Raw genomic sequence first — 13,525 nt, forward strand, 5'->3', positions numbered from 1 at the left:
ATCATAAGGTTTCTCTCCAATATGAATTCTCTGATGTACACTGAGTTCTGAGTTGTAAATGAAAGCCTTCCCATGCTCCCTACATGTATTTAAAAAACCTTTCCAAGGGTGGCTAGGTGGTGCAGTGAGTAAAGCGCCTACCCTGGAGTCAGGAGGGCCTGGGTTTGGATCCAGCCTCAAGACACTTAACACACACACACACACACACACACACACACACACACACACACACACAAAACCTAGCCGTGTAACCTTGGGCAAGTTACTTAACCCCAATTGCCCTCCAAAAGGCAAAAAACTAAAACAAAAAATGAAAAAACCTTTCCAGTATGAATATATGCTGTATGCTAAGTTGTGTCTAGTTTCTGAAGGCCTTTGCACATATATAAGATACCTCACCTGTATGGAAGAACTTCTATTAAAGAAGATCTTGGTTGTGATGGATGGTCCCCTACTCTTTACATTGATGAGGAATCTCCAAATTATCAGTTTTCTGAGCAACATAAAGTCATATGCTCTGTCTAAAGGCTTTCCTAAATTCACAATATTAGAGAGGTTTCTCTCTAATGTGAGTGCTCTGATGAAAATTAAGTTGTATCTTACTCTTGAATGTCTTCCCACATTCGCTACATTCAAAAGGTTTCTTTCCAGTATGAATTTTCTGATGCCCAGTAAGATATGACTTGCTTCTGAAGGCCTTCCCACATTCACTACATTCATATGGTTTCTCTCCAGTATGAATTCTCTGATGTACAGTAAGTTGTTGCTTACTCTTGAAGTCCTTCTGACATACACTACATTCATAAGGTTTTTTTCCAGTATGAATGATCTGATGCAGAGCAAGGCTTTCCTTCCACGTGAAGGCCTTCATACATTCACTACATTTGTAAGGTTTCTCTCCAGTGTGAATTCTCTGATGCACAGTGAGTATGCTCTTAGTCATGAAGGCCTTTCCACATTCACTACATTCAAAAGGATTCTTTCCAGAATGAATGCTCTGATGCCCAGTAAGACATGACTTACTTCTGAAGGCTTTCCCACATTCACTACATTCATGAGGTTTCTCTCCAGTATGAATTCTCTGATGTCCAGTAAGACATGGCTTACTTCTGAAGGCCTTTCCACATTCACTACATTCATAAGGTTTCTCTCCAGTATGAATTCTCTGATGCCCAGTAAGACATGGCTTACTTCTGAAAGCCTTCCCACATTCACTACATTCATAAGGTTTCTCTCCAGTATGAATTCTTTGATGTACAGTAAGTTGTTGCTTACTCCTGAAGTCCTTCCTACATACACTACATTCATAAGGATTTTTTCCAGTATGAATGATCTGATGCAGAGCAAGGCTTTCCTTCCTATTGAAGGCCTTCATACATTCAGTACATTCAAAAGGTTTCTCTCCGGTATGAATTCTCTGATGCACAGTCAGTATTCTCTTAGTCATGAAGGCCTTTCCACATTCCCTACATTCATAAAGTTTCTCTCTTGTATGATTCTTCTGATGCAAAGTGAGCTGATCCTTACACCTGAAGGCCAACTTGCATTTACTACATTCATATGGTTTCTCTCCAGTATGAATTCTCTGATGCATATCAAGATTCCTCTTCCTCATGAAAGCCTTCCCACACATACTACATTCATGAGGTTTCTCTCCAGTATGAACTCTCTGATGTAGAATAAGATTTGAGCTGGAGATGAAAGCTTTCCCACACTCCTTACATTTATAAGGTTTCTCTCCAGTATGAATTCTCAGATGCAATGTAAGTTTTGCCTTCATTCTGAAGGCCTTTCCACATACATTACATTCATAAGGTTTCTCTCCAGTATGGATTCTCTGATGTAGAATAAGATCTGTGTTCTGGATGAAAGCCTTCCCACACTCCTTACATTCATAAGGTTTCTCGCCAGTATGAATTCTCTGATGCCCAGTAAGACATGGCTTACTTCTGAAAGCCTTCCCACATACACTACACTCATAAGGTCTCTCTCCAGTATGAATTCCCTGATGCACAGTAAGAAGTTGCTTCCCCCTGAAGGCCTTCCCACAAACATTACATTCATAAGGTTTCTCTCCTGTATGAATATTCTGATGCCAAGTAAGTTTTGACTTCATCCTGAAGGCCTTCCCACATACACTGCACTCATAAGGTTTTTCTCCAGTATGAATTCTCTGATGATGACAAAGTTCAAAGTTGTAGATGAAGGCCTTCCCACACTCCTTACATTCATAAAGGTTCTCTCCTGTATGAATTCTCTGATGCAAAGTAAGTTTTGACTTCATCCTGAAGGCTTTACCACATACACTACACTCATAAGGTTTCTCTCCAGTATGAATTCTCTGATGTTGACAAAGTTCTAAGTTGTAGATGAAAGCCTTCCCACATTCCTTACATTCATAAAGTTTCTCTCCTGTATGAAATCTCTGATGCACAGTAAGAGGTTGCTTTGTCCTGAAGGCCTTTCCACAAACATTACATTCATAAGGTTTCTCTCTTGTATGAATATTCTGATGCCAATTAAGTTTTGACTTCATCCTGAAGGCCTTCCCACATACACTACACTCATAAGGTTTCTCTCCAGAATGAATTCTCTGATGGAGAATAATTTCTGAATGGTAGATGAAAGCCTTCCCACAGTCCTTGCATTCATAACATCTCTCTCCAGTATGAGTTCTCTGATGCACAGCAAGCTGTTTCTTACTACAGAAGACCTTCCCACACTTACTACATTCATAAGATTTCTCTCCAGTAAATTCTTTGGTCCCTGAAAGGAAGAATAAAGACTTAAATAACCCTGATTTCTTCCATTTCCCAAAGCTCCACCTACTTGCTCAAAAGGTTTTGTATCTCTGATCCTTCCCATTTGAGAAGACTTGTCTCACAACTCTTTCACTAAGGATCCCAGTTTATTTTATATGAAAATATGAGGACTCAAAATTAACATATAAATTAATGAAATTAACTAGAAAGATGAAATGACTTTAATGTAAATGGTTGCTATTTCCGTGGAGTAAGGAAATGAAAGAGTATCCTTAAAAACTACATAGCTGAGAGTTTGCAAAAGTATCCTTACAGCAGCTCAGTGGCACAATGGATACAGTGTTGGGACTAAAGATTAATCTTTCTGAGATCATATCAGGACTCAGACACTACCTCTATGACTCAGGGCAGGCTATTTAACCATCTTTAACTCTTAAAGTATCTTAGAGAAGGAAAAGGCAAAGCACTCCATTATCTTGGGACAAGAATACCCCAAATTGGGTCCTAAAGAGTTGGAAAAAACCATAAAATGACTGAACAACAAAAAAAATGTATCCTTAACATTTAGGTGGAAATAGGTAGAGAACAAACTAAAGAGAAAATAAAAGTAGAACTGATGAGCTTAGCACGAGAAGACACAGAATGAACTGTGGTAAGAGAACACATCAGGAAAGATGGCTATACTGGACAATTTGTTGCACTAAATGTCTGTTAAAAATCTAACATATGAGGGCAGCTCGGTGGCACAGTGAATAGAGCATCAGCCCTGTAGTCCCAAGGACCTGAGTTCAAATCCGGCCTCAGACATTTAACACAAAAACTAGCCATGTGATCTTGGGCAAGTCACTTTATACCAAATGCCCTCCAAAAAGCCCTCCCCCCCAAATCCAACATATCTATTTAGTAAGGAATTAATTAAATTTGTAAAGAGTAGAATCCAATTTTAAAAAGGTAAATGATCAAGATATTACAGGTATTATATTCACAAGGAAAATATTAATAACTATGGAAAACAATAGTGAAACTCTAGTATTCAAAGAAGTAAACCTCAAAACAATTTGGATGTATCACCAAATACTCATTACATTGGAAAAGTTAGCTTAAAATAACAAATTTTGGAAGTTATGCTAAAATAGGTACTTGCTAAGCTGCTGATGCCTTTTTCCTGAAAAGCAACTTTGGATAAAACTTTGTTAACTATTGACCTAATGTTCCCACTACAGTGTCTGCATGCTCAAAATGATACTGAAAGCAAACAATGACATTTCTCAAAAATATTTACCATAGCTTTTTGTGAAATAGCAAAATACTCAAAACCTATAGGTCCAATGATGGTGTCATGGCTAAAAAAATGCTGTTATTTGAACATATTATTGTGCCTTGATAAACATGATTTCAAAGCAGAAAAACAGGATGACAGATAGTATGACAGACTGACAGAAGGGGAATTAGGTTAGGATTAAAATATTTTACAAAGTGGGGTGGCCAGGTAGCACAGCGAGTAAGAGCACCGACTCCAGTGTTGGGACGACCTGGAGATCGAATCCCAGACTCAGACACTTAGCACCCACCCAGAAACACCTGGCTGTGTAACCTTGAGCAAGTTTATTAACCCCAATTGCTTAGGGGTGGCCAGGTGGCTCAGCGAGTAAGAGCACTGGCTCCAGTGTTGGGACGACCTGGAGATTGAATCCCGGGCTCAGACACTCAGCACCACACGCAGAAATAACTGGCCGTGTAAACTTGAGCAAGTTACTTAACCCCGATTGCTAAAAAAAAAAAATTTTTTTTACAAAGTAATAGAAACAAAGAAACATAAGCATCAAGCAAAAGAGAAGAAAGCATCAAAAGAGAACAAAAAAAGTCAAAAGGGCATGTTAATAGTTTAAGTGATGTGCTTATTTTAAAATACTGAATGAATTAATACCACTAAGCCTGGAAAATATCTACTTAAAATAGGATAATCTTCAGTGAAAAAGACAGAACTACCTACCTCACACTGAGGCAACCACTTGCTTTGAAAGAGCAGATACATGTAGGTAAAGAAATGCATAAAAAAGTAACTTCTTGAGTTAAAAAATTACATTTTAAAATTTCAGCTCTTCTCAACAGTCCTGAAAAGCTTGGATAAGACCACCTTGTTCCACATGTTAAATGAGCTTTGAGCTACAATGACCAACAGAGCAATATTTTCCAATGATCCTTCTCCTTGGTTTTTATGTACTCACCCGGAGAGCTGCTTTTTGAAATATCTGCCTCTGGCATCCAACATGCTCCCTTTCTTTCCAAATGGTAGATCACATTTGGTTTGGAAACTGTAAATCCTGTTTGTTGAAAAAAAGAAAGTACTAGGTACAGTCAACTGGGAATTCAATGATAGTTGAGAGATGAAATAGTCCAATAAACTTACTGTACAGAAGTGGGGGAATAAGGTGACAAAGTTATCTTCTATCATAGAAGGCACTGTCTTTCTTAGCTGATTTTGTCTGTGATGATTTTTTTCAACCAGGGCATGCTCAATTGCCAAGGCAGAAGGAGACATAGGATGTATCTGTGTTGTGAGTTTGGTTTTTTTATGTAGTGGGGAGGGAAGGAAAATTTACCTTTTTTAAAAATGCATTCAGAAATCTTAATGAAAGAATTCAAAACTAGTTCAAACTCTCCTTGGGAAAAAAGTAGGCATGCTAAGAACACCACAAGAATATTATAAGAGATCAAGGAAGGATACCTTATTATGTGGGAATAGGTTACAGAGTAGAACTGAGGAGAAATAGTTCATTTGACTCTGACTAGAAAAAGGGAGCCCTTCCTTTTCATGCAGCCTACATTGGGATTAAAAAGGAAATCTTGGATCTGAAGCAAAAGAGAGGGGAAGATATATTCTCAAGAAAAATAAATCAAGAAATCTATTTCCAGGAATAGTAAACAAAGACTTTTACCTTGGAAACAGGTAGCACAAGTCCTGTGTCTCTGGGCTACACAAGCACTAGGAGTATCTTCTATTTGTAGGCCAAAGCGTAACTGTCAGAATCTGGAAAGTCAACATCCCATATACCAGGACTGCAAAGGGGGAGCTGTTCTTACCCAAAGACACCAGGTTCCTATAGTTCTCCAGCATCACATCCCTGTATAACTTCTTCTGAGATGGGTTCAAGTGTATCCACTCCTCCAAGGTGAATTCCACAGCCACATCCTGGAATGTCACTAATTCCTGAGACACCAAAAATATTTCTGTTTACCAAAATATAACCATAATTGCTATGAAGTTTCAATATAAATTCCTTGTCAATAGTAATTTTTTCAGTTGTTTATCTGTTACCAAAATACAGTGACTAGTGTATAACAGGCAATTTACTAGAATTCCTCTATCATTAGACTGTAAGCTCCTTGAGGGCAGTGGCCAGGTTTCATCTTCATTGTTCTCACAACTTAGCTCAGAGTGGATGCTTATTGTTGGTAATGGATCCAATTACTTCAATTTTAAATGTGTGTGGATTTTTTGCATATTTTGCCTTTTTTTTTTTTAAGAAATTGGGGTTAAGTAACTTGCTCAAGGTTATACGGACAGTTATTGTGTGTGGGTGCCAAGTATCTGAGGCTGGAACCGATCCTGGGTCTCCTGACACTGGGACCGGCACTCTTACTCACTGCGCCACCTGGCCACCCCTAATTTTTTTTTTGGAGGGGGGAAGATAGGGCAATTGGGGTAAAGTGACTTGCCCAAGGTCACATGGCTAGTTTTTGTGTTAAGTGTCTGAGGCCAAATTTGAACTCAGGTCCTCCTGACTTCAGGGCTGGTGCTCTATTCATTGTGCCCCCTAGCCACCCCTTGCCTTTTTCTTAGTGAATATGATTGTGCTGAATATTCCTGGAACCATAACAGCAGAGATGAGCATGGGGGACTATCATATCATATCTGCAACACTGTGGAAAAATATTTTATAGCTGCAAAAGATGGTATGATGTTAAGGGAATCTGAAGACTTTCCCTGCCCCTTAATAAGACCATGTGACCTACTCTGAATTCTGGCCCAGTTCACAACTGAGTTACAAGGAACCTATCCTGGAAGGAGCATGCCCAACTGGTGGAGCAGAAAGGGGTGGTGCAGGAAGTATGGGTGAAGGTGAGGTAAAGCTGAGAGAGAGTGAGGTGGAGCTGAGAGAGAGGCACAATAGCTAGCATGAGTGAGAGGGGGATTTTACCTAAGGGAACTACTTTGTGGCAATGTGTATGAATTTCTGTTGCTATGGTGGAATTGGCTTCCTGCTGTTTGAATGAATATCTTGACTTTATCTTCAAGGAAGAGAGTCTATTATGTTTTGCCACTCAAAGCTGGAAATACACCTTGCATATTCATACCAGCTGCTGTGGGTACTGCATTGGCAAAATAGATGGCAAAAGGATCATTGTTTTCCAGTTTACATATTTAGAACTGAAAGAGACTTGAGAGTACAACTTTCCCATTTTACAAATGAGAGAAGTGAGGCTCAGAGAGGGAAAGTAACCTGCTGAAGGCAAAAAGGGAATAAATTTCAGATCTGCATTTTGTCTCAAGTTATATACTGGAATTGGAATGGGAATTTGAAGATCTTCCCTGCCCCTTAATAAGCCTAAGGGAATTTGAAGTCCTTCCATGGTTTGAAAAATATACTCTGCCCCCTAATAGGCTGAATGTAATCACATGGAGCCTGTGGTGGGAAGAGTTTGCTGAAGGGTGAAGCAGAGCCCACAGGAAGCTGGGAGTTAGAGCAGCTAGACATAGCTGGCAGGAAAGCACACATCCAAGGGAGACAGTTAGGCTTCTGAGTAAAAGTTGGTGTTTTCCACCTGCTAAGACAGCTAGGCTTGTGTTGCTTTGTGGGAAACCCAAAGGATGCTGTGGATCTCTGAGCTGTTATGGCCTATTAACTTCTTTGCTACTGTGATGGAATTGGGTAACTGGTTTTCTGGTGTCTGAATAAATGTTTTACTTCTGTCTTCTATATGGAAAGTCTTTTATATTTTGTGATTAGGCATTATGGAGGTATATCTATTTATGATGACCATTGGTGTTGTGAATATTGCATTGGTGGTACACATACCAAGATAAGGTCAAAATGAGTACATACATGATTGAGACATAAATGGTAGTATCATAAGCAAAGTAGGCAAGCATGGAAAAAGGCACCTGTTAGATCTCTGGAAACAAGAAGAATTTATGACCAAACAATGGACAGAGAGGACCACAGGAGGCAACATCCATAATTTTGATTATATGCTATTCAAAATTTTTGCCCAAATAAAATCAATGCAGCCAAAATAAGAAGGCAAAGAGGAAAATGGAAAGAGTTTCTACACCAAAGTTTCTCTAAGGACTCATTTCTCAAATATATAAGAAACTGAGCTAAATACAAAAATTCAACATCCATTTGCCAATTGAAATTAGGCAAAGGATATAGAGTCAGTTTTCAGAAGTTGAAGCCATCAACAGTCATATGAAAAAAAGAGTCTAAATCACTAGTAAGTATAGAAATGCAAATTAAAACAACTCAAGAGATACCACTTCACACCAATCGGATTACTTATTATGAGAGAAAAGGGAAATGATAAATGCTAGAAGGAATGGAAAAAAAGGCACACGTGCATTATCAGTAGACTTATGAACTTTTCCAAGCCTTCTAGGAATACAATTTGGAAACATGCTCAAGAGGGTACTAAACTATATATATTGTTTGACCTAGCAATCCCTCTATTAGGTCTATATTCCAAATAGACCAAAGAAAAAGGGAAAGCACCAAACTGCACAAAATTATTTAGAGAAGCTTTATTTGTGGTGGCAAAAATCTTAGAAACTAAGGAGATGTGAGGGAACTATTGTAAACCTGCAGGGGAGAACTCTTGGGACTTTGGGTAATTCCAGGACCTCACTCTCTTCTGAAAGAAGATTACCTGGTATAATTTTCCTTTTAATTAACTGACCTTATTTGATTATTTTTATAAGTCTGTCTCCAGGTCTATACTGAGGAGGTCTAGTCCTGGTTTCTTGAAAAACTGACCTGCACTGTTTAATAAATCACAATACTCAGAAGAGCAAACCATTTGTTCCCTGTTCATTTCATCTTTCACCAATCAGAGATGTCCAGAAGGTGGAGAATGGGTGAATAAGGTTTGGGATAGGATTGTGAAGGAACACTACTGTGTACTAAGAAATGACAAGGGAGGAGGAAGGGGAGGGAGGTTCAGAAAAACCTGAAAAGACTTCTATGAACTGAGCAAAGAGAACTGAGCAAATCATTGTGGTGGCTAATTATGCCAATATTGTAACTATGATCAACTGTGAAAGATTGCCTACTTTGTTCAATACAATGATGCATGAAAATTCCAAAGGATTCAGTATGAAAAATGAAGTGAATTCTAAAGGCAGATAAAGAATTTTTTATCATTTTTGAAAATTCTAATGCCTTTTTCATTTCTTTTAGCAATGTGAGTAACATAGAAGTTTTTCATGTTCTCACAAGCATAATGTGTATCTTGTTGCTTGTCTTGTCAATGGGTGGGGCAGGCACAGAGGAAGGAAAAGCATCTGGACTCCAAGATTTTCAAATGAATGTTAATATTAGGGTAAGAGGTGTTAGATAAATAGATGATCTCTAGGGTATCTTTTAGCTCAAAATATAGGAGTCTCTGATGGGGTCACAGCACATGAGAAAAATTCATCTCTTGGTCTTTGGCCAGAGATATTTCCGGAAAGCAGAGTGGGGCACTCACCTGTCTGGGCCTGGCCTTCAGCACTGGAGCCATCCCCTCTTCCTCAAGGCTCCCACCTCCAGGGGCAGGGCAGAGGCCAGAGAAGGTAGAGCTGGGGAGCAAAAGAAGGTTGTGAGAAGGTGGGGTCATGCTGGGCATCTGCCCTGCTCAAAGACCAGAAAACCCTACTTCTTTAGAGGGGAGATCAGGAAGGGGAGGGCAATGTGCTGGAGGATAGGAGGAAACAGACATTTCTCTCCTAGGAGGGGCAGAAGGAAACCATCATTTCTTTCCTGGGGGGGGGGACCCCGCGGTCTTTGGGCCAATCTCTCTTTAGAGACAAACAGCAGAGCGGGGGACCCTCTTAGCAGGCCGGGGCACGGACCCCCGACAGAAGCGGGGGGTCCTCTCCTCCACGGGAGTCCTGCAGGAAGAGAGCGGGTCCAGGACCTGGTTCCCTAAGAGTCTCCTCATGTGGGAAGGCCTGAAACCTGGGGGATCATTGTCGTCAGACTCCAGCACCAGCCGGCCCGGGCACAGAGGACAGGGGCTTGCAGGCAGGAAGGCTCCTCCTCCCCAGACAGAACCCCCAAACTCGCTAGCTGGGAGACGCTGGCCAAGTCCTTTCACACTGCGGACGCCAGTCTCCGGGATGTAAAATGACCCAAAGTACAGCCAGACCACTGCAGCATCTCAACCGAGAGAATACCCAATGGGTCCACAGAGCAGGGAAGCAGTCGGCGACCCCTCCCACGGCCCAGCCCCCGCACAGGCCACACCGCCCTCCCGTCTCCACCACCCTGCTGCCCACGCCCTCCGCCACCAAAAGCCCCCTCAGAGACCCGCCGACCCCTTGCATTTCCCAACCACATCCCGGGGCTCCCGCCCCGACCCAACCCAGCGAGCTGCCTCCAGACCCGCTTACCCTAGTTTGGGTCAAACTAAAAAAGAGAAAGGAAGGGAACAACCGGAAGCAAGAAGAACAGGTGACAGATGGGGCGGATACGACGTCAAAGGACCGCCCACCCTCACACCCTAGAACTTGGAAAAGGCCCTGAAGTTGCGCTAACCCTTCTGGGAATCGTAGTGTGGAAGCCGCTGAGGATTCTGATCAAGCTTCATGATCTGCCACACCACCCCCACCCCCAACCCCTTCATGCTCCATTTCCCCTTTTGGGGTGTTCCCCTGGCCCGGGAAGTCCGTCAAACACAGGGAGCAGGAATGCCCGGTTTGCTGCTGAAGCCGGTCTGGCCGCCTGCCGAGTGTCGGGGGACGAGTGAGACGACCTAGAGCCCCGTGAAGAGGCTTCCGTCGCCCGGGAAAGGCCACGGCTCTTTGTCCAGAGGCCGCGGGAGCCCCGGTCTCCGGAGCGAGCTGCCCGGCCAGAGGCGCCCGGGGCCACCGTGGCAGCTCCGCGGAGGACGGACCGCAGGGGGACCCACAGGACCAGTCCCGGGAGACCGCAGCCGGGGGCCCTGGGGCCAGGGCATTGGCCAGCGAGGGGGCACTTGGGGAAGAGAGAAGCCCCAGGATGAGACACTCACGGAGGAGGCCGGAGAGTGGCCGTGGCTCTGGACACTCCCAGCGCGTGGGAGGAGGCCGGCCCAGACTCTGCAGGAAGGTGCTGCCTCGGAAGTTGGCCCCGGACCGCCGGCAGGCTCCCGCAGTGGACTTAGAAGGACGCCCAGCCAAACGGGGTCTTTGCGGGGGAAATCCCCGAATTGTCAGATGGACGCACAGACCACCTGGTCACCGGCCCCGGAGTTTCTCCTCGGCCCGGCGGGCCCCTTCCCGGCTCTTGATTTTCCCCGGACTTGCAGACGTGGCCCAGAGTGTAAGAGTAAATATCCCAAGGACACCTTTACCAGCCCGAGCAGGAGACTGAGGGCCTCCTAGGGGACCCTCCAGACTTTGCCCCTTCATTAGGACCACCGCAGCAACAGACCTCAGCAGTCCTTGCTACTCCTCTGGTAGCTGCAGGGACATTAGTGCAAAGCTGCCCCTCATTGCAACTGCATTTCAACTGGAAGCAAGCCACTTTACATCTGTTGTTTGGAGGACCTGGCGATTTCCACACACCACTTTGACCCTATATGTCCTCCCTTTCTGTTTCTCAGGGTGGGGAAGCAGGAGAACCCTTAAGTAGGAAGATCCTGGCCAAGTCCAGGGTTAGGTGTCAGATTTTCTCCTTTCTCCTTCCCCAGAGAGGCCCTATCACTGAGAGCAAACACCTGCTTGGGATTTCACAGAATTAGCTGGGTTGGGTTTTTTGTTTTTTTGGCAGCCAAAATCCATCATAAAAGTGAAGACAGCAAATAAACACAATGTAGAAGTAATGTCAGTTTACCATGTAGGTTAAAGGAAGGGAGAAGGAAATTGTGAGTGAAAATGAATTCACTCAGCTCACAAAAGCAGAACATCAGCATCTAGTCCTGACAGATGGTTTAAGAGGGTCAATAACTCACACAGGGCTCCAATTACTCTGGAGTATATTCAGTTTTGGGTATAAATGGCCTTCATTTGCTATCTGTTCTCCAAACAGCTCTCAAATTCCTACGTCCTTACGCACTACAGCTTCTAACTCCCACCATACTAAAGCCCTTCCTTGTATCTGAGAAATCTTTACTTGCTAACAGTCTCCTTTCTAAAAAGTGAATACAGGGACGGCCAGGTAGCACAGCAAGTAAGAGCACTGGCTCCAGTGTCGGGATGACCTGGGGATTGAATCCCGGGCTCAAACACTTGGCATCCACCCAGAAACACCTGGCCGTGTAACCTTGAGCAAGTTACTTAACCCCAATTGCTTTAAAAAAAAAAAAAAGTGAATACATTCTCCACTCCCTGCCAACCACCACTTGGTGGAAGAAAACAATTTAAAACAAATTAATGAAATGATAAATGTCTGCTCATGTTTGAGAGTAGAACTTTGCACAGATGACATATTCAATGGTGGCTACTGAGAGCCAACTCATTTTCTCCCTGACCACTGCAGGGATGCTTGCTGCTGATGTTTAAGTCTTCCCACCAATTTTAGCTCCTCCACAACTCCCTCTCCTGTGGGTAGAGAACCAGCCTGGTCTGTGGTAGCAGGGGATGGGAAGGAAATGCAAAGGTCCAATGCGGCTTCATCTGATCCACCACTGCCATTCACTTCAATTTATTCTATTTGTAGGTGTTTGTTTTTTTAATGCTTCTTTTGTATGTAATGGTGGTCAACACATTCTATCTCAGAAGGTTTGGTCTTGCTCTAAACCCAATATACAGAATTTAATTTAAAATTTTACTTTCAGCAAGATATTAGGAGATACCGTGTTTGCCAGAGCTAAGGCCCAGCAAGAAAGCTGTGCCGTGAGCTTGGCACAACAATCTTATCTGCTCAAGTTCTGGCAAAATCTCATAATTACTGTATTACTTTGACCATCACCAGGTGCTCTCTGAGCTCAGACCAGCACATGTCAAGTTCTGACAAGTACCCGTCTTCCGGTCATAAAGCCCTGATGATTCAAAATCGCATCATTACTGCTGTTACCCCTCATTGGCAGAGTTACAGCTCACTACCTAGCAACTGGTATAAGTATTGAGATCTTCCCCCACTCCCTTGAGTCCCTCCATTACGGGCAGGGCCCCAATACATGTCTCATTCCCTCCTTGCTTGCAAGCCATTTTCCTCACTTTGAAATTTAAGGTTTTGTTTGATTCCTGACTCTCCTGCCTTTAGCTCTGTTCTGCATCCAGCCACCCACAAGTTAGAGGGCTGTTCCATACAACTGGCACTTTTATTTTAGCAGGTGTTTTTCCTTCTCTGTCAATGAATTAAATAGATAAGAAAAATAAAACTTTCATATCATATAGTCCAAGAAAATGAATTTCCACATTGGTCAAACCCCAAATCTAAGTCTCATTCTGTATTTTAAATCTATCATATTTACAGAAAGAAATGAGAAAGCTTATCCTCACTCATACAGCATCAATAGCTGCCACAGATAATTCCCAGGCTTTTAAAAAATTAATGAGATTCCAAATCTTCAAACTTCAG

General features: G+C 42.8%; 1 protein-coding gene across 2 annotated transcripts; it reads right to left on the reverse strand.

Moving 5' to 3' along the window:
- Nucleotides 1–328: 328 nt before the first annotated feature.
- LOC138171479 (zinc finger protein 585A-like) lies at nucleotides 329–10,511 on the reverse strand. Of its 2 annotated transcripts, none has more exons than XM_069100981.1 (5): nucleotides 10,414–10,511; nucleotides 9,510–9,600; nucleotides 5,847–5,973; nucleotides 4,991–5,086; nucleotides 329–2,766 (listed from the first exon to the last, which is right to left on the reverse strand). In XM_069100981.1, exons 2-5 carry the CDS (start codon nucleotides 9,540–9,542, stop codon nucleotides 548–550), a joined length of 2,475 nt encoding a protein of 824 aa, XP_068957082.1. In that variant the 5' UTR covers nucleotides 9,543–9,600; nucleotides 10,414–10,511; the 3' UTR covers nucleotides 329–547. The 2 variants fall into 2 exon arrangements, with proteins under 2 accessions (XP_068957082.1, XP_068957083.1); XM_069100982.1 differs by lacking the exon at nucleotides 10,414–10,511 and adding an exon at nucleotides 9,980–10,294.
- Nucleotides 10,512–13,525: the final 3,014 nt, after the last annotated feature.

The sequence above is a fragment of the Petaurus breviceps genome, unplaced genomic scaffold, assembly GCF_028583685.1.
Source record: "Petaurus breviceps papuanus isolate PSGF00001 unplaced genomic scaffold, PetGlider_PUasm1.0 446, whole genome shotgun sequence".
Classification (NCBI taxonomy): domain Eukaryota; kingdom Metazoa; phylum Chordata; class Mammalia; order Diprotodontia; family Petauridae; genus Petaurus; species Petaurus breviceps.

Coding starts and splice junctions, on each gene's coding strand:
- LOC138171479 (XM_069100981.1), bottom strand. CDS start 9,542: ATGGCTCCAGTGCTGAAGGCCAGGCCCAGACAG. Junction 5,087..5,846: donor TAGGAACCTGGTGTCTTTGG/GTAAGAACAGCT, acceptor TTCAACAAACAG/GATTTACAGTTTCCAAACCA. Junction 2,767..4,990: donor TTCAAAAAGCAGCTCTCCGG/GTGAGTACATAA, acceptor TCTTCCTTTCAG/GGACCAAAGAATTTACTGGA.